Source organism: Apodemus sylvaticus, chromosome 2 (genome assembly GCF_947179515.1).
Source record: "Apodemus sylvaticus chromosome 2, mApoSyl1.1, whole genome shotgun sequence".
Lineage (NCBI taxonomy): Eukaryota > Metazoa > Chordata > Mammalia > Rodentia > Muridae > Apodemus > Apodemus sylvaticus.
The window spans coordinates 16,442,863-16,463,821 of record NC_067473.1 but is presented as its reverse complement, the minus strand read 5'-3'; the positions used below and the strand labels follow the sequence as shown (position 1 = coordinate 16,463,821).

The window sequence follows — 20,959 nt, the reverse complement described above, 5'->3', positions numbered from 1 at the left end:
AGCATCTGATTGAAGATAAGGCAAAGAATAATCTAATACAAGAAGAAATTAAGAATTTGATTTTTCTCGTCATAACTTAAAACAACTAAAAATTAAATGTTATCATAGATTTTATTATCATCCAAAAGGCAGAAATTTTAAACTGCATTCTTGATAAAACAAAACAAAAATTCACCAAAAGCCCTCTTATGTTTCTTTTGATTTTAAGCACTTTCAAAATATACCATTGTGTTTTATTGTATATATGCATATATATACATACCTATTTATATGTGTAACCTCAAGCACATACGCACTAACCTACAAATATATTCTATTATTCATAATGCCTTGGAATCATTTAAGCTTTAAAGGAAAGAGACAGTTGTTGAGAGTGTGGTAGCACACCCATTCGATCCCAACTCCAGGAAGGCAGAAGGGGGAGGATTTCTGTCAGCTTAAGACAAAAATGGTCTATCCAGTGAGTTCCAGGTCAGACAGGGCTACAAAGCGAGAGCCTGTGTATTAAGTACATGAAGTATGTTATTATTCAAGATCAATGCCTTTAATGTTTAAAAGTATCTTTTACTTTATATTGTTATTTGCTGTAATTTTCAAAATAAATTAAGAAAATAATAGTTATTACTTGAAGAGCTATTCCTGTTGAATAGGAAAGATTTTAAGTGAGAGTTGTATGTTGTGTAACTTTGTGCCTGATCTTAGTTCTCTGAAGATGGGAGGCTCTCTGATCTTCCTCTGTGTCTTCTTTTTCCAAGAATAAATGTGTATGTGTGTGCACATACATACATGCATATATACATGGACTCCATTATTTCGCTTAGGGTAGTCAGGAAAATATTTTTCTTCAGTTTGGTCTAGATTATAGGCATTAAGCAGCCCAGAGAAAGTAGGGACTAAATATTCAAATATAAACTTTGTCAATTAACTTTTTATTAACTTTTCTAAAAGTTGGAATGAGGAAAGACAAAAGATTTAGGTAACTTATAGTTAAATTAATAAAAACTGAATCTAAGAGTATTTTTATTGAAAGAAAATGTTTAATGTGTGCATTCCATGACTCATCTGTATTTTATTTATTATGAGCAACATGAAAAGCTTGCTTATTCAAATACATTTTTTAAAATCTTATAAACAGTATACAAAGGAACATAATTCTGTTTATTCTATTTATTTGATATGGATATTTATATTTGGCTTGATGTTTAAAACCATTTTAAACAAAAAACTTTTGAGTAGAAGTAATATATGCAGATTAATATTCAAAATTATTTTCTTATGCATGTATGCGTATACTTATGTTTCCTTGATGTTTAATTAGTAATACATCAGTTTGAGAAAGACCCCTTTTAACTCTATAATGAAGCCTGTTTTTGGAACATTAAAATATTGTTCTCAAATACATAAATGATACATAAGTATTTCTAATGGATATTGAACTCAAGTTGCCTGGCAGTATACTAAATATATTATACAAAATTTTCCAACTGATCATCAACATAACTGAATTTCAAGTAATTAATCATATTTGGTCAATGACAAACTAGAAATGTATTAGCATTTTGTAAGTCATGGAGCAAAAACTTGGCAGACATAGGATTGATTGCAGCCTGCTTTAATTACTGCAGTTTGCAGGCATCCACTCATTCATGAGAGTTAAATTGCTTGCATTGCATTCACTTAAGCATAAGAAAACATTTACAGTTGAGTGAAAACCTTTCCATTACAGAGGAGCTGAAGTACATATTCAGGTTTCATGCATTTTAAAGGTAATATTAATAAGATACTACCTGTAATGCCCACTGGTTTTGTTAGTTACAGATTTGTATTGGTAACATTTTAATCTTTCTGTTTTCCATTCTTTTAGAATGATGTAGGTGGGCAACGAAGTCTGATAAACAAGTGGACTACTTTTCTTAAGGCAAGACTGGTATGCTCAATTCCTGGAAGCGATGGGGCAGATACCCATTTTGATGAACTTCGTAAGTCACATATCCATTGTTTCTTAGAAAAGTCTAACTGCTTAATTTAGTGATTCAACACTTATTTTATTTTAGCATCAAATACTCAGACAAACACGAACGACACAGTCTCCGGGAATTGTTCTTACTAAATTGACATCTACACAGGTGAAACCTTTGTCCTCAGTATAGATGCACAATATAATGAAGTATTCCTGCATCTGAAAGTTCCTCAAATTAAATAAAGAAAACAAAATTACAGTAATGAGAGTGATGTGAGTAGACAGTGTATCCACATGATCCCTTTCTTTTGCCTTGGTTGGGGTAACCTTCTACAAGTAGGAAGTTTGTATTCCTTGTTCTGATGATGCCCTCTGCTGGAGAATATGAAAGCCTTGTTGATCATGATCATCTGACTCAAGTCATATTCACAAAGACTCCAAACAGATTTCTTTTTCATTTATTTTTTTTTATTCCTCTTAAATCTAGTTCTGGAAACACATTAATAGCATATAAAGTCAGCATTATTAACTTCTAATGTTTTAGTTTTTTATGAAATATGCAAAGTGAGTAAGTCCTCCAATTACTTCCTAAGTATTATGTGATTTGCTCTTATTGAAAATAAACACACCCATATCTCACATAATGCTCTAAAACATTCTAGAACTTCTTCACTATCAGTGCTGTATTCACAACACATGCATGCAGCTAGTTTCATATTAAAACATTAACTTGAAGCATTATAGCACAATATGATTTTAAACTGGTGAGTAATATCTTCCCCCAGTCTCTGGTTTTGATTTTATATGAAGTCACATATTCTTAATTGGAAAGAGTCAAAAAGACTGCCAACTAGTGATCTCTTTTATACTTGTTTGAAGTATACCAATAGAGGTTATGTCACATAGCTGGTGAGAAAGCTTTTACCCTTAATTCCTTAATATTGTAGTGACTCATCATTATTTTATAATCTACTTAGGCTTTATGAAGTATTATATATTATTACAAGGCAATAATAATACTATAAAACAAATATATCATAAACAATTATTTTTCCATTAACAGAAGATATTTACTTACTCCCCACAAGAGATGAAAGAAATCCTGTAGTATATGGAGTCTTTACCACAACCAGGTATGTTGAACACAATGCCCTTTTAAAGTATTTTTTTAACCTCTGAAGAGTTATGTTGTAAGGAATTAGGGTATAGGATCATGAGACTTTGATAGACAATTCCAGAATCCAAAAGGCAGGCTGCTGAGAAAAGGCAGGGGAGTTGAATTCTCAGTATGGCCCAAGATTTCAACAGCAGAATCTGAAGATATGTAAAACTTATGAGCTGATTGAATCAGGTCTACTCAGATTATTGAAGATAATTTCCCTAATATCAACTGACCAGGTATTTTGATCTCATCTATTAAATACATTCATTTTAGTAACTAACTCCGTATTTGAATAGTTGGAGACACACTAGAGAGGCCACCACAGTGAATGTGGTTTGTCTGTGATGGATAATGAGGCTCTCTGCTGCTATGCCAAACTCTCAGACCTGGCTAGTCTGAAGACACTCTCTTCTGTACTTTCTTACTTCAAGCTTTAAAAAGAGGTTGTGTGTGTGTGTGTGTGTGTGTGTGTGTGTGTTGTGTGTGTTTGTGTCTGTTGTGTGTGTGCTATGCTTATGTGTTTGTGTCTGTGTGTATTTAAACTTGTGTGTGCATGTCTATAAAGGCCAGAATAGGATATGTGATACTTTAGAATTGGATTTATAGGAAGCCATCAACTGCCTAAAGTGGGTGTTGGAAACTGAACTCTGCAAAAGCATCAAGCACTTTTAACCCTGAGTCATCTCTTCTGCCCCACAGAGAATGCATTTATTCCTTGAAATTTTTCTTGCATATAAGCCAAATAGTTATTTGTTCATTTTCCAGGCAGTCATAGGCTAATACTCATGCTCTAAGCTACACATTCAGCCCCAAACAAGCATAGTTATATTAGATACTTTTGTCATCACTCTGATCGAATATCCCAGAGAACACTTATAAGAGAAATGATTCACCCTCTAGAGATTTAATCTATTATGGTAGAGCAGCCATGCCCCAGGATCTGTCTCACACTTGAGATTATAAAGCAAAGTAAAACCAGGGCCGAAAGCAGAGTTGAGGTGTAATCTTCAAGGCCTACTTCCAGAGAGCACTTTTGTCAGTGGGGTCCCACCTCCCAAAACAGCACTGCTGACTTGGGACCAGTTGTTTAAACCCAAGAGCCTGTTAGGGGTACCTCATGTTCACACTATAACAATAGCTAGAGGATCTTTTAAATTTTTCTTCATAGTTGCATATCACACATATTTTTATCATTTGACTTTGGTTTTCTATTCATATTTGTTCTTTTCAAACTAGCATAGTAGCTTCTCTCCTAATTACCACAGATAATTTTTAACACAGTACCCTGAACATCCCTGTTGTTTTCAGTCTACTTTTGTTATACATGATTCAATGACTCATCTGAGCCTGTGCCATTGCACATATAAATAAGCATATCTCTAATATGAAGTCATAGGATGAAATTGTTAGATTACAAAAACATATATGTGTAATGCTCATAATTAGTGTTTTCTATGTGTGACCAAAGACATTATACAAAGGAAAAAATGGAGGAAGGACTGAATTCATGGACAAAGCTGTAATCGATCATAAGATAGAGCATTCTTGACATAGAGCCTTATCATATCACAAACTATCCTATCTGTACCCCTTTGTCAACTTGAACAGATAGACATGTCTGTTCTCACAATTCCACTGACTTACCCTTTATGTTAAGTTGCCAGTTCCTATCAAAAAAGCTAGTCTGAAAGTTTCCTCAACTTTATACCTATATTCTTATCTGAATTTTGCCTTTTGCATATAATTGACATCAATAAGTTTGTTGAGATACACACAAACCTCTTATAAAGGTGTGCTCCCTACTGTCTTCATGCTACTTAATTTGGTTACTAATATTTGGTGTGTTGAAAGTACATAGCCACTTCCATTGCATGACTGGAACACTTTTCACCTTTGCATATATCTTCCCATAACTCTTTATCATTGTGCTTTGGCATTAGCACTGGAGGACTTGGCAGTATTATTACTATCGATGAGGAAAGTAATGACTGGTATCTCCCTTTAAATAAAATCTTGCAGTATATAGCTTATTTTTTGGTGCCAAGATCAAATGAGGAGGAATTTTCTATGGATTCAGAATATATTATAAAACAATATTTGATTAATTATGAGATTGAAGATGGAAATATTTTATTATGGGCATTAAGAAGACACCCTAAAAGCTGTATTATGGGAATCAATTTTTCTATTAATGTGCCATGCATTTTAAAAAGATGCAAGAGGAGCATTTGCCTGTAGTGGTTCAAGTGTCTCAGCTCTAGTTTTCTTGGCCTCTTTCCATTCAAAATCTTGCTTTGAAGTCAATATACAAGATTTAGATATGTGCCAGGAAGACAGAGTCCCAAGATAGTGCTTTTATTTTTTTTTTCTTTTCCTATCGAGTTTCTGCCCACCAAGAGTGTGAAGTTACAAGTCAGGTCTTTGTTCCTGGTGTTCTTTGTTGTTTTATTTCTAATGCTGCAATGAAGACTGAGGTAATGTTGGAATTCAAGTCATATCCTTCGTCTAGCTAAAAAAAAAAAAAATAAAAATAATAATTAACCTTTAATGATGGTGCATTACTTCTTTACAATATAATAGGCAGATATATCATTATTATCACAATATCACTTTCCTCCTAGATGCCTGCTTACCATTACCTTCTGATATTTCTCACTTATAACCATTCCAAGAATATTAATGACTGAGCTTCTCATGCTAAAGAATTATTAGCTTGTTTGTGTAAAGTCAGGATGATGTCATTTGGTCAGAAAGGTTCCTCTTAATTTTAAGAACATACTTTGCAGAATGTCTTAACCTCAAAGAAAATGCATTTAGCTTCTCAGAAATATAGCAAGAAAGAAATGCCAGATGCGTCCTAACTATTGTCATCTCTGTCTTATAGAATTTTAGATTTGCCTTGGAAGTTTAACCTGCTTAGTATTCCTGCTGAAACCACATGATTATGATCACATTAAGTATTAAGTAGATGGCTATAATTCATAAGCTCAGTTCAAGAAATAAAGGTTTGTTTTTCCCTTAAAAGTCATTTTAACAAAGTTGAACAAGATGTTCAATGTCAAGGCCTGGGACGTGCAATCCCTTTGAGTAGATGGATAAAGGCAAAGGGCGTGGCTCAGGCAGTGTTCACACTTGCCACTCAAGCCTGACACCACTAGTTTTATCCCCTCAACACATGCTTGAAGAAGACAATTAAATCTGTCGATCACTCAGAACTGCATGTCATATACAAACAATACAATAATTGCAAATATAATAAAATGCTTCAAAAAGACAGATGAATGATTCTGTTTTTCTTGCATCCAAAATGTTTTAAACATAATGTAAACTCTTTATATTTAAATGCTTTATGAGTATAATAATGATTTCAAAATTAAACAATATGTGAGTAAGAATCATATCTAATCATTTCTACACTACAGTTTTTCTAGATAAATGTTTCTTAACCTGGGAATCATGACGCCTTTGGGAGTCAAAGGACCCTTTCACAGGCAGGGATCACGTATAGGATATTATACATATCAGATATTTACATTATGATGAATAACAGTAACAAAATTACAGTTATGATGCAGCAATGAAAGTAGTTTTATGGTCGAATGTCACCACAACATGAGGAACTATAATAAAGGGTCATAGCATTGGGAACGTTGAGAACCACTGTAGCAAATTGTTCCAACTAAAAATTTGGTGTCAGTGTGGACATTGCCTGTTCCAATGGTGATTCCTGATAATCCATTTGGCAGCCCAGACACGATGTATGCTTTCCTTCCCTACTTGTAAGTTAGTTACCATCATCATGTGTTAGTCAGGATTACTTGCCTATAAGATCCTTCAACACATAGACATATTTCTGCTGTACCTGTCAACAGAAATGTGAGACATATTTTCCACACATCTCTTTGGTGCAGATATGGGTTCAGTGGGAGAATGAATGAATCATCTTCCTCTCTTTCAGCTCCATCTTCAAAGGCTCTGCTGTCTGTGTGTACAGCATGGCTGATATCAGAGCAGTTTTTAATGGTCCCTATGCTCATAAGGAAAGTGCAGACCATCGTTGGGTGCAGTATGATGGCAGGATACCTTATCCCCGACCTGGAACGGTATGTACCCAACTTAAACCTGAATTACTTTTCTAATTCTATATTCAATTCCTAATTCTATTATTACCAACTATGCCATTTTTAAAGTCACATGTGCTATTAATTTTGAAATAACTATCTGTTTATAGTGATATGTTAGTATTTCCATTATTCAAATGAAGTTAAAGAATTTTTAATGATAATTTTACGTACTAAAGAACACACTGGACTATGTTGGGTTGATTGCATTGTAATAGATACAAAATGTAACTCAGATATGTCAATTTAGTTGTACAGAATGTAAATTTGACAAATTAGATGAAAAGGCCAACCAAGGAATTGCTTTGTTCATACATGTCTGTGTGTATCTTGCATACATCTCTAAAATGACTTAGTGTCTGACTTTTTTTAAAGACTTCATTCTTTAAAATGGTTCATTTAGATAATCCATTTTCGTGATAGGCATCTGTCTTCTTTATTATGTTGAAATTTGAGATTATATACTATGCTTAGAGTTGGAGAAATTCTTAATAACCTCTAGTCCAAGACAGTTTGATGGCATATACTTGTAGTCACAGCAGTCTGAGGGATGTAGTAAGATTTTGAATTTGAGACCAGTCCATATGCTGTCATGAAAGGGGAACTACTTGTCAAAAAAAAAAAAGGTATATGAGGAAGAAGAGGAGGAGAAGGACAGGGAGAAGGAGGAGGAGGAGGAGGAGGAGGAGGAGGAGGAGGAGAGGACTATCTTAGTTTAAAATTATTTTCAAATGCTACAAGCCATATTTAAAGACAGATGATAAAAAGTGAACTGTGTTTTAGAATATATGCATTTGCTTAAAAAAAAAACCCAGGAGCTTGGGAGATGCTTCATGTAGCTTTGCAATCAGAAGGACCAGTGTTTAGATGCCTGGAAGCCAAATAAAAAACTGGATGTTGTAGTACATGCCTGTAATCCCTCTGTGGAGGAGGAAGATCTCTTGGGCTTTCTGTCCAGCCAATCTATCCAAATACCTGGGCTTTAGGATCAGTGAGAGATACTGTCTTCAAAAATAAGATGTACAACAATCGAAAAAGACAGCCACATTGATCCTGGCCTTCACAAGCAGAAGCACAGACAAACATGTTAACACAGACATGTGCACACACATATATGCACACAAATAACTGAAGGGCACACCTCTGAATATGCATTGCAAATGAAAGTTTCTTCAAAACTTAATATCAAAGAGGTGAGTGTTCTGTATATCTATTTAGGTATTATTCTAAATATTTCCCCCAAGAAATTTAATAATAATCATCGAAACAAATCGATAAATATTGTACATAACATTTACTTTTCATGTTTATTCTTAGAGAGGAAATAATTGGTTCTAGGACTTTCTTATCTTCCTGGCTTCCTGATACATAGCATAATTAAAAGTGTATTATTCTGCAACTATTTCTATTTTCCTTTCGTTATTTCTCAATATAATTTTTTTCTGGGATATTCTGTCTTGATTATTAGGCATTATTTTAAAGGAGATCTATATATTTATATCAGCTACTGTTTTATTCGTCTTTGGAAAAGAGGGCCTTCATCTTTCCAATTAGTCTAATGTAGTCCAGTGTTGTGAGGCTTTTCTGGAGGAAATGAGAAAACACCAGCGATAGCCCCTTGAGGGACCACAGACATGTGCACATCTGCATCTAGCTTGCAGAATCAGTGAGGTTTGCTAGTGTCACTTCCATGGGTCAGAGGCTACTTTCGGGAGCTGGGGTGACTATCAGACAACCCCACCTTATGGTGATGACTCAAAACGCTGCATCTCTGAAGCTCCAGGGGAAACTTGCTGGCATCTTTTCTTCAGTCTTCTGTTGGCCAGTAATTCCCTCCTGCTGACTGAACCCTGAGAGGGGCTTTATGGATCAAGCTTCTTCAGCATGATAAGCTTTGTGAGTTTCCTGCATTGTATGGACCACAATCCTTCCTCCAGGAGAGAATGTCCTACTAAGAAGGAAATAGCTACACCAATGCTCAGGTTAGTCTGACGGTCCAGTCTTTATGTACACCAGGGTGACCTTGGACTGCTGTAAGCTAACGGTATCTGTTAATCCCACCTTGGAAGAAGAAGATCAATTTTTTAGCTAAGTTTGAAGCAAGTTTTACTCAATATTGTCCAGGATGATGGACACTTAATAGGCCTGGACCCAGGATTCCCAATGAATGCCCCTGAATTATGTTAGTCCAGTGCATAAAAAGGGAAACACCAAAATACTGCCTACTTGCCAGGTTTGACCAATCAGGGGCAAGCGTTCATCCTGATATACTTTGTGCCTTTGTGCCTCCATCCTACATGTGATCACGCATATCCTGGGCAGTTGAGGCAATCAAACTTATTTATAGACGTGAAAACGCGTGGTGTGTTATCTAATACGAACAGTCTCCAGCACTCCAGGCTGCTACCTGTCCTTGGGAAAGTGAGACTTACAGGTTTATCTGTCCTTAGGAAAGCAGCTTACAAGTTAGAGATATTTTTTGTTTTATATATCTCTTAAGCACAATAATTAAATCTTAAGACATAACGTTAGCTCTCACAAATCCAACTCCCAGTTGTAGGGATTCTATGCGTGAGCCACCGTTATCAGCCTGAGGAAATAACATTTTTCAAATAATACATTTTTTCACAGTAACATTTTAGTTTCTTTCAATTTTATTATGAATGGAACAAGGAACCCGTCCTTGGTATGGTTTATTAAATTTTTATGTTTGCAATACATTACCATGTAGCACAGGACAATGGTTGTACAGCAGGAATGTAGAGCTCATTCTTCTTGCTTGAAAAGTTCTTCCCATAGCCTTTTCCAGCTCCCTCTGTTCTCTTTTCCTGACCCGTGATAGCCACTTTATTGTTTTTTGGTTCTATGAATTGTACCTCAGTGCCTTATATAAGTAGATAAGTAAGTAACAGACTTTCTGTTAATAAATTGCTTTATACAGATTCATCCTAAAAGCTTTTTCATGTTGCATAGGGTAGGATTTCTTTACCCTTTAAGACTAATAGCATCCCAGAGGTGTGTGTGTGTGTGTGTGTGTGTGTGTGTGTGTGTCTGTGTGTCTGTGTATGTGTATGTGTGTGCGTGTTTGCACGTGTGCATTCATTATCTATCTATCTATCTATCTATCTATCTATCTATCTATCTATCTATCAGGATACAGGTAGTTGTTCCACATCTTTGCTACTTTGAATAGTACTGCAATAAACCTAGAAATGATCATACCACTTTTAGACACTGACCTGAATTTAAGCCATTGCAGTCCCCCTTCCCCCAATCATCTGGGTATTATAAGTGGAAGGAATTGGGACTGGGGCAATCTACATTAATTGCAATAAATAGTTTTCATACAAAGATACACTCATTGGGTTTTATCACACTCATTTAATGAACACAATTATCAAAATGACTACATACTATTATTTAGTGGTTACATTGCTTTCTAGTTATAATGTAAGTAAAAAAAAAAAGAAAAGAAAATTGCAGTGAGGTTTTCTGTCACAATTTTCTTAGCTATTGCCTGAAACTGCTGTAAATATTATAGAAAGCATACAAAATACTCACTATATATATATATATATATATATATATATATATATGACACTTCTAAGCATGTAACCACTTCTATGAAATGGCTAAAAGTAACTCCCCCAAAATCAGAACATGCATGTTAGTGTTTTTCATCGGTGATAAAAGAAGAACCAAATATATGTCAAATATACTTGTCTGTATGCTGCATACTCAAAAATAGCAATTACCAAATTGTAAGATAAAATGGCAAAAGAATGCGGAGGATTTAACTTCTTTGTTTCCTTACTTATTTGGTTGTTTTCAGTGAATGCTTATTATTTTATTTGCTTATAATTATTATCCTATTTCTACATTGCAAATATTTTGATATATTTATAAGCAAATTAATTTTAATTTTAATGCTGATATTTAGGAAACAATATTGTATATCTGATGTGAAAATCTGTTGAACAAGTTCTCTTACCAAATGAACTTTACCACTTTAAGTAACCACATCCATAAAATCAGTGAAATTAAGCTTCACAGACTATCAGGTGACTACTCTTGTAAAATTTGAGAATGTAAGAATTGGAATGAGTGATAAAGACATCATAACTCACCCACTTATTACCGTGAAGGAAACTTGTGTCCAAAATAATTAAATCACATACCCAATCTCATATTACCCAACCAGAAGAGTGACTGTGAGCCACTGCTGGGTAGAGTCTTATAATTGCTCTTTTTCTCGTTCTTTGATATAATTTTTACATCTTTCTTAGTGTTTCCCTGGTAAATATATGCCTGCATAGCCTACACAAAGTGGGTTATAGTTATTTTATATCATCTCCTGCCACATTGTCATATTTGTGCTTACTAAAAGTACAAAATGACAGTTATTTTCCTTTTCTCCAATTTAGAAATTTATTCAAAATTATATCGCAAGATGCCTTATAACTCAAACATTTTCATATGTATGTACATGATATCTCACTACATTTTTTGTCATTGTTGTTTTGAAGCAGGGTCTTATATAGCCCAGATAAGTCTCAGACTTACTATATAGTCAAAGATGGCTTGAATTCTGATCCTGCTGCCTTTCCCTCCCAAGTGCTAGGATGAAAGGTATATGCTAAACCACCCAGTATTCTTTAGACCTTCTTAGATCATTACAGTCTTGGTTATTTCACATAGTTGTATATTAGAAAATCATCAATGGCGATCCATTGATGCCTGTTCATGGTGTCATAACTTTTGAAGTGGTAGATTTCTATTAAGTTACACTTACGTAAGCTACAGGAAGAGCTACATGCATGCTACCTTCTAAGTGGCAACAACAACAACTGCTACTAACACAATCATGAATTGTATCACTATGGCCTGGTCTGTCCTCTCCATAAGTATAATGAAGTTTTGTAGTCCTGCAACACTTGACATTTTTATTTTAATATAGTGAAATGTTTCTAATGTGAATGAGATTTTCTGAATACAGAATTTGTTTCTTATATATTGGCTAGAGCCTTTGCTTTTTTTATTTTCTACACCCATATTACTTTTATGATTGAACTCTGAATGGATATCCCAGTGTGGACCTCCGTTAAGTATTTACTGGCATGGAGTCATTCCCGTCTTACTTCGTTGTCTTGGCTTTGGTCTAAGGCAGCACTGTTAACCAAGGCCAAATCTCAACTCCTGGACCACAGTGCTCTCGGCACACTCACAGATATTTTACCTTGGTGATTCTTCTGCCCTCTAGTGTCTGCAACGAGCATCTGAACAAACCAGGTTTTCTTCAGATGAATTTTTATTTACTGTCCTGCTTGGCTTAGTGCTGTGACGTTCCAACTGCGGAAAATAAATAAATAAATATAAGGTACAAATTCAGACATGCAAGCCAGACTGGAGAAAGCTAATAGGCTAAAAAACATCTCAATCTAATTCAAAAAGAAGTATTTCAGTTTTAATAGTCAATTTCTTAGAAATAATTTAATACGGTTTTAGTAAATAAAGAAGTATATTTTACAGTTATTCTGAGTGGACAAGGGGCTTTGTGTGCCTGCACATGTGTACACATGTGCACATGTGTGTGTACATCTGTGTGTGTTGTGTTTATTTTGTATGTGTTTTATGTACATGTGTGAATGTGCATCTGGAAGTCTGAAGTTGGCATTCAGTGCCCTCCTCTGTTGCTCTTGCTCTGTTATTATTTTGAAGACAGAGTTTTTCTCAGTGAATCTGGAGTTCACCAATTCGGCAAGACTATGTGGTAACTTGCCAGCAAGCTCCCTCCTCTGCCTCCATTGCACTAGAGCATGGTTTCAGGAATGTCCACGGATACCTGTTTTTGTTTGTTTGTTGGTTGGTTGGTTGTTTGGTTGGCTGGTTTGTTTTTGTTTTTTGTAATGTGGTATGATGGATTGAAACTCAGAGCTCTCTGCTTGTATGGCAAGTGCTTTGCAGATTAAGTTATCCTCCCCATCCTGATAAGGCATTTTAATTATTTGCAAGGCACAGTGCTTGACAGATTTCAGTTTTAAACCATTCTGTCAAAAACTGAAAAGAGCTTCTATAATGTAGATGTGTAGGAAACATGATTCACTACCCTTAAACTATTCTGCCCCAGTTTTCAAATTTTATAAAAATGGCCAATTCCCATATAAATTTCTTTCAGAATGACAGCTGCTGTTACTGTCAAAGTATCCTGCTTCATATTCAATTATCAGGACACCTGATTATTCTAACTAACCCTCTCTTTTATTGGTGGACACAGAAAGGAATCATGGGTACTCTCATAGATTTTTATCTTCTTTCTCTGCCAGGCAGACAATGCTCAATTATAAGTGGTGAATAACTGTGAGAGTTTTGTAAATTTGAAAGTTTTCAGCAGAGCTATACCTGAAGAAACACAGCTTCTTAAACCTGAAGTTGCTGAGGATTTTCACAAAACAGCCATCACTACTATTCCCATAACTAACTAGATCTGGGCAACCTCTCCAAAAACAGTGATTTAATGCTATATTTACCATCTTTTTTGGATTTCAGCACAACCATAGTTTCTAAACTGGGATTCCTGCTACCCAAGCTGCTCACTATGTTTAACTGTATTTTGATTGCTCTGTTAGAGAAACTCTTGTAAGGGAATGGAAATCCATAGGAAAGTGGAACAACATTTAAAATATTTAAATTCCTTAAATTAAGTTCCGTATAGTTTATTATGCACTAATGGCTACATGTCTGGGCAAATCCCTCCTCTACATGTTTAATATATAATACAATGTCGTTCTTTGCAAAATTTATTTCAGACTGTTGCTTAGATGAATAAGGGCAATAAGATTCCATTTAGAAAATCTGCATTTTAAGAAAAATAATAAAAATCAGACAATCTTTGCATATCACACATAAAAGTTTCTGTTCCATTTCCCAGTCGGCCCCCAATAGAAGGGCTGGTTTGTTCTTTCCTCATGCTGTGGTGACTTCCCTCACAATAGCCATCGCTCTGACTTGTGTAAGGACATTGTGACACGTAAAAAGCAGAAAGCACCACCCGCATTGAGCAGATAAGCTCCTCACAGCTTCCTGGTGTCTTGCCGTGGCAAAGTTCCCTCGCTGAATCAAAAACCACTTTTCTTCTCTCCTTATCCGTTGTTTCCTGCTGCCCTCCTGAGGGCCCTGAACAAGCACCCAAACCTGTCAAACATAATAAAATCACACCTCCCTAGCTCCAGCCGTGTGACACAGACAGCAGGCCAGCTGCTGTGGGCTGCACCCTGGCACCTCAGCGTTTGTCTAGGCCCGATCTCTTTTGTCTTCGGCTTTTGGGATATTTCCTGCAATGTGTTGGCGTTTTAAAGTCAGACCTGAAAGCTTTCTGTTCCAGTTTGTACTCTCTCAGAGTTTAAACTCTTGAAAGAGTTTTCAAGAGGAGTAAGGAGAACACAGATTACAGGCCAGGGTTCCCTTCTTTTCCTAAGAGCCAAACAAATGCTAGGAAACCACAGGAAGAAGCAAGAGGTGCTATAGAGGATGGGCTATTTAGGGAGATGATGAAAACAACCACAAGTTTCAAAGAAATACCCCACACTACCAGCTATCATATACAGCTTTAGTAGGAATCCTTGAAGGAAAATTAATAACCAAATATGGCTTTCCTTAGATGGAGTAATTCTTTATACTTTGTGCTTAAGTTTTATGGGACTTACATTCCTATTTTACCCAAACAGTCCCTGGACCTGTGTAGCAGTGTGTGGTGTAACACCAAACCAAACACCCACTAGACTGAATGTACTAAAGCAACACTACTGTCCTACCTTCAACCTCGGGGAAGAACACCCCCTAAACCATGTTCACAGTGTGATCACAACTGTGAGGGCCTGCGATCACTCCTAGCAATGAGGGACCAAAGGTCTCAGCAGAACACCAGCCACACAGCACAGGGAAAGCTGCCACGAGAAGAAACTGTATTTCCAAACATCTTTCTGTAACTGCCAAGAGAAACAAGGTTTCTCTTTCTTTTCTCTTGTTATCCCTTAGTTTCTATTCCTTTCTGTGAGAGGCAAGCTGTGAGGAAAGCTGACAGTTGCTGGTTTGCTAAATGTTGATTATATCTTATTTAGTAGCACTATCTTCCGGTGAGTGCTGGAAAAACATGTAAGTGTTTTTAAATTTCATAGCAAAAATCGGCTTGACTGTCATGAATTTCTGAATTTTGAAATTCTGGGTACTGTGCAATTACAGCTACAGAGTCTGATAATTTTTTGTTATTGTTTTGTTTTGTTTTGTTTTGTTTTTATTCTTAGATTAAAGGGCTCTTTCCAATATATCATACAGTCAAAATCTTGCTTTTAATGGTAAATTAATCAGACTGAACTGGGTTGTTATGAGACATACGCGCCCTTTGAGAAAGTCTCAAATGTACAGAATATAATTGAGAAAGAAGTCAGTATTATCCATGTTGATATACATTTCCAGACTCAAACTACGTAACAAAGGGCTCCTTCCTCTATCAAGTTGGCAGATTCTCAGTGGATGAGGTAAATGCATACAACAATGATGAACACACAGACTTTGCCAGCCTTCAGTGACAGAGATGCTAAATAAATATCCAACAAGCTAATGATGTAGACACTTCTATCCTCCTTGACGCAGACTTAGGTCTAAAACAAAAACCCCTTGACATTGGAAAAGGGTCACTTTCTTAATAGTAGACATTCAAGAGTTCTGTGAAGATACTCTCAAATGAGTTAGAAAATGACTATCAAGTCTTTAAAACTGTTAGGGTAGCCTCTTTGGTGAACATTCTCCTTCATAATGTATCATTATGATTGTATTAATATGAAATTTGGAAGAAGAGCTATTATCAGTTACCCAAGGATCTTCAGCTAACAATACACTTTTACCTCTGAGAGGAAGATTATGAAGCTCTGGTATAATTCTTATTAGTCCCTAATTTAAATGACTTTGTTCAGTAGAAACTTCATTTTGTGTTATCACATTTTAGAAAAATTTAAGATTTGTTTTTAGCTTTTGTTTCTATTTTATCTTGGTACTATCAAAAGAATTTTAATATAGTTTTTATCTGATGTCATAAATTTTATTTTATATACTTCTAATGATTAAATATAATTTTATTCCAAATAATCATTTGTTCAAGAATTAAAATGTGATGTTATCCTATTAAAGAAAAATTCCTAGGATGCTGTTTTTGAAACACAAATGAAACATGATATGAAAGAGTATATATCTTGTAAAATATTCAAATTGTCATGTCATTCCTTCTTTATTTTAGATAAACATCTCAAATTCGGTGCATATCAACTTGTACTTTTATGCATTACCACCAGAGGGCAGTTGATGCTAACTCTTTCTTTAATACACACTCCCAGGAAGCAGTTCTAGGCAGAAATGATACAGGACCTGAGGAGCCTTCTCAGAGCCTAGGCTTAGGGGAAAGGCTACAAGTTGGGGCACAGTCTAATTTTCAGAGTAGCTGTAGCAGAAGTGTACAGTTGTAAGCTTTAACACTTAAAGCTTTTTTTGGAGCTAATTTTATGACCTGTCAATTTGATCCTTTTACTTTTTAATGTTAAATTGGAAAGAAATCCTGTTCTTTAAAAATAAAAGCTTTCTATACATTCTGGGTTTTACAGATCATTTTCATGACAGTTTCATCCATTTAAGCTTCCAGTATTATCATTAGAAACTTTTGGGGCTGGGGGGGCAGGGATAATGTGATTTGTTTTCATTCTGAAACATAGGCTGGCTTTGAATTCTGCGTTTGTCTGGGTAGCTTCTGAACCTGGTTCCTCCTGCCCTGGCCCTGTTCTGTAATTAAATCGATGTACCATCTTGCCTGATTAACCAAAAACAACTTTATTCAAAACAATACTATTTTTTAAGAAAGGAACATTACACTGGAGAACTCTTGGAAAATTCAGGTAAACTCACATAATTTTGAATGTTAATATAACGAAGCGTAGATTTAACTATCGGAGCTGCACTCACCACACGTCACAGTGATTCCTCACTGGTCTGTCATCTGCTATCTCTTATCCACATCGTGCACATCTCTGGTGCAAATGCAGTGCGTTGATTCCTATGCACCTTTCTTTTCAGTGTCCAAGCAAAACCTATGACCCACTGATTAAGTCCACCCGAGACTTTCCAGACGATGTTATCAGTTTCATAAGGCGGCACCCGGTCATGTATAAGTCCGTGTACCCAGTAGCAGGAGCACCAACCTTCAAGAGAATCAACGTGGATTACAGACTGACACAGATAGTGGTGGATCACGTGGTCGCCGAAGATGGGCAGTATGATGTCATGTTTCTCGGAACAGGTACGATCAAACCACACTTTCAATCAAAGAAACTGTTCGTTAATGGAGAAATGAAACAAAAATCTGCAAAATACTTGCCATTCAAAATCATGTAAACATTAGTTAATACCTTGGCCAGCTTTTCCTGAAATTGTATTGGTAGTACATTTAAATGATAGTCTAACAATGTCTGCCTTCCACACTGAAAATTTAAAATATGTGTATCTTGAATTTTTTGCACAGTATCCTGGGTTAGGTGCTCAGAACATATCTGTCTAATTATGGAGGACTAAAAGTAAGTAAGGTGAAGCCTTGTCTCCATGTTTACCCACTGTTGCCACGACAGGATGCTGGTAAATACTACCCAAAATGCTCCCTTCACTAGCCTGAAAATCAGACTTGTTGTCTTGAAGACATTAAGCATTACTTTGTAAGTGCTTTCAAGTAAAACTTCTTGGAATTTTACTTTCCTGTTCATGAATTTTGTAGATTAAAGTTAATTTTGTGGGGACTGGAGAGATGGCTCAGCAGTTATGAGCACTGACTGCTCTTCCAGAGGATGTGGGTTCAATTCCCAGCATAAACATAGCAGCTCACAACTGTCTGTAACTACATACATACATACATACATACATACATACATGCATACATAATACTCACAATCAACACACCAATGCACATAAAATAAGAATAATTACATTATTTTAAAAATAATTTTTTGGATTCTTATTAATATAGCTTGTGTTATTTAGTTTATTGTGTATCAACTTTGTAATTAAAATATAATCAAAACTGTATGTTTTTGGCCAAGTGATAATGAATGCCTATAGTCTTAGGCTAAAGAAGATCACAAGTCTAAAACCATGCTAAGCAATAGTAATGGACCTTCTTTCTATCTGTCTGTCTGTACCTATATTTGTCTGTTTGTCTATCTGCCAATAGATATTGATATAAATATAGATATATCTAGACAAATATATATATAGAGAGACAAATAAATATTAGCTAATAGTTTGTCAACATTTTCTTGTAATTGTATAGTCTAAGTTTTTAAATGATCAGACATATATATATATATGTATGTGTATAGAGAGACTCATATATGCATACATATATGCATATAAATTTTACATAAATAATATTACTTCTTTGGTGATTCCTAAGATTAAGAAAAATATTGTGTAATAACATGTTCTAGTGTCAGAAAAGACATGTACCCCCAGAACTTCATCCTGTATTATATGTGTCCCTTAATAGTTTTAAGGATTCTTTTATTGAAACAGGTCTTTTAGAATATGAAATGATTTTAGAATTATTTACTCCTTAAGTACTATTAGCATTCTGCACAAATTAGGCTTATTATAAGAAGGACTGTGTAGTAACTCCTAGGACCAGTAGACTGCTTCTGTCAGGCCTAATGATATCATAGACAGCAAGTGCAAAACATAGACAATCTAAGGGATACTCAATTTATTTCTGAGATTGCAGCAGTAACCACTTAAGGGTCAGGATTTGAGTGAGTCTCTTATTAATTCTCATGAGCTAAATTTAACTTGTCCAGCCAAAGCTTATTCATAGATTGGTAACACTTCGCTACCACAAGTAGCACTCAGCCACTAGATGGTAGTACCAAACCTTTCCTCAGAAAAATGTGATTATTATAAATGTCCATTTTGTACTGTAAAATGTATTTAACAGTTTAGAACATCCTAGAGTCATTTTTAAAAATTAAATAATCTAGGCATTACTCTCCATGTAGTGGTATTACTGTATGTCCTTAGTCTAAAGCCCCACTGCTAAGGTTTAATGATATATATCCAATAGATCAATAGCCAAGTGACAGCTCCATTTTGATTTTTTTCTAGTTGTTTTTTATTATTTTTCTATGCTCTCATGCTACTCAGCCATACTGTACTCATTGTAAAGGAACTATAAAGGAATTTAAGATACTTTTCCTAAATATAACTTTTGTTATATATCATTAAACATGTAGTTTCTTTTGAGTTTAAACTGAAATCTTTTGCATAAACTTTAGTTATTAACTCATTAACAATCATTATATGAACTTAGGGTTAGTGTCTTCATGGAAAGATTGTAAATATTTGCTGGACAGTTGTTAACATTTTAAAAGACTATATTACTGTTTTAGTAAATCAGATATAATTACTATATAAATCTTTGTATTGCATAGGAAATATATGTATATAATTTTAGCATAGTTTAGCTTTCAAAAATAATACATTTATTTCACCTCTGTTATTTTAATCAATATTTAAATTAGTCATATGCATTTGAATGCATAGTTTAGCATTCAAAAATAAAAATACATTTATTTCACCTCTGTTATTTTAATCAATATTTAAATTCGTCACATAGATGTAGTTAAAATAATTTTATATAACCTCTTAGTCTCTTTATAAGTGTCTGCTCTAGAAGGGCAACATCATATATGAAGTCTTCATTTCTCACTACTTTACTTGGCCAGATTCCTTGAAAGTGAGAGAAATTTTGAGGTTTCCAGGAATGTGCATTCAACTAAACACTGAAGTGGAAACAGTGGGGTTATGGGTCAATTTCTTTTTCAGACGTTGGAACGGTTCTGAAAGTTGTGAGCATCTCCAAGGAGAAGTGGAATATGGAAGAGGTAGTACTAGAGGAGCTACAGGTATTCAAGGTGAGAGGCGGCAGGGCCGCAGATAGAGGGTGAGACAGATCACTCAGTGCTGTTCCTGGCACTTCTTGTCTTTTCTCTGCTTTTCCTGGGGAAGTCACTGAAATGAACTTAAGTGGATTCTCTGGCCTAACCAGAAGAGGTCATATACAAGTGGGAAAGGTACTCACTTCCCCTGCTGCATTGCTGCCAGGATTGCCCCCCCCATTCTACATCATCCAAGGATATGGTCAGTCAAATCGATACACTAGCTAATAGCTTGAGATCTCTTGCTACCCAGATGGCAATTTTTTCCCCAAATTAATTTGAGAAAACTGGTAAAGATTATATATCATGTATAAGAGACGAGACCAGTGTTACTGTAATAAAATGAAGAAAGAAAAGGAAAAAAAATAATGATAGCAAGTTATGCAGGCTACAATCCTCTCACCTCTCAAAGGGAGTCAGTGGGCCTGGAGGGAGAATTATTTAAGTTCTGCTTTTAACAATAAATATATTTTTTGTGTGGCATTCTTTAAAGCTACTCTGTGGTATTTAGAATTATTTCCTGAAAAGTAAGACACTAAAAATAAGGTTGTATTTCTTAGAAAATGTGTTCTTTTATGCTTTTGTTTTGCTAAAAGGGTTTATTAAAAACTGTTTCCATGTAAACATGCATTGCCTGGAGAGAGTGGAGTCCTCACCGTGAAGGTCTAAAGTTAATTATCATGCTGGGGTGCGGGATCCT

At 35.2% G+C, this 20,959-nt stretch overlaps 1 protein-coding gene across 1 annotated transcript in view; it reads left to right on the top strand.

Annotated features, from left to right (window-relative positions):
• Window positions 1–20,959, top strand: part of Sema3d (semaphorin 3D) — a 209,526-nt gene that overhangs the window by 165,254 nt on the left and 23,313 nt on the right. The window contains exons 9-13 of the mRNA XM_052173132.1: window positions 1,865–1,979; window positions 3,024–3,093; window positions 7,081–7,225; window positions 17,360–17,582; window positions 20,147–20,235. Of these exons, the coding sequence (XP_052029092.1) occupies window positions 1,865–1,979; window positions 3,024–3,093; window positions 7,081–7,225; window positions 17,360–17,582; window positions 20,147–20,235 (642 nt within the window). The remainder of the gene's footprint in view (window positions 1–1,864; window positions 1,980–3,023; window positions 3,094–7,080; window positions 7,226–17,359; window positions 17,583–20,146; window positions 20,236–20,959) is intronic.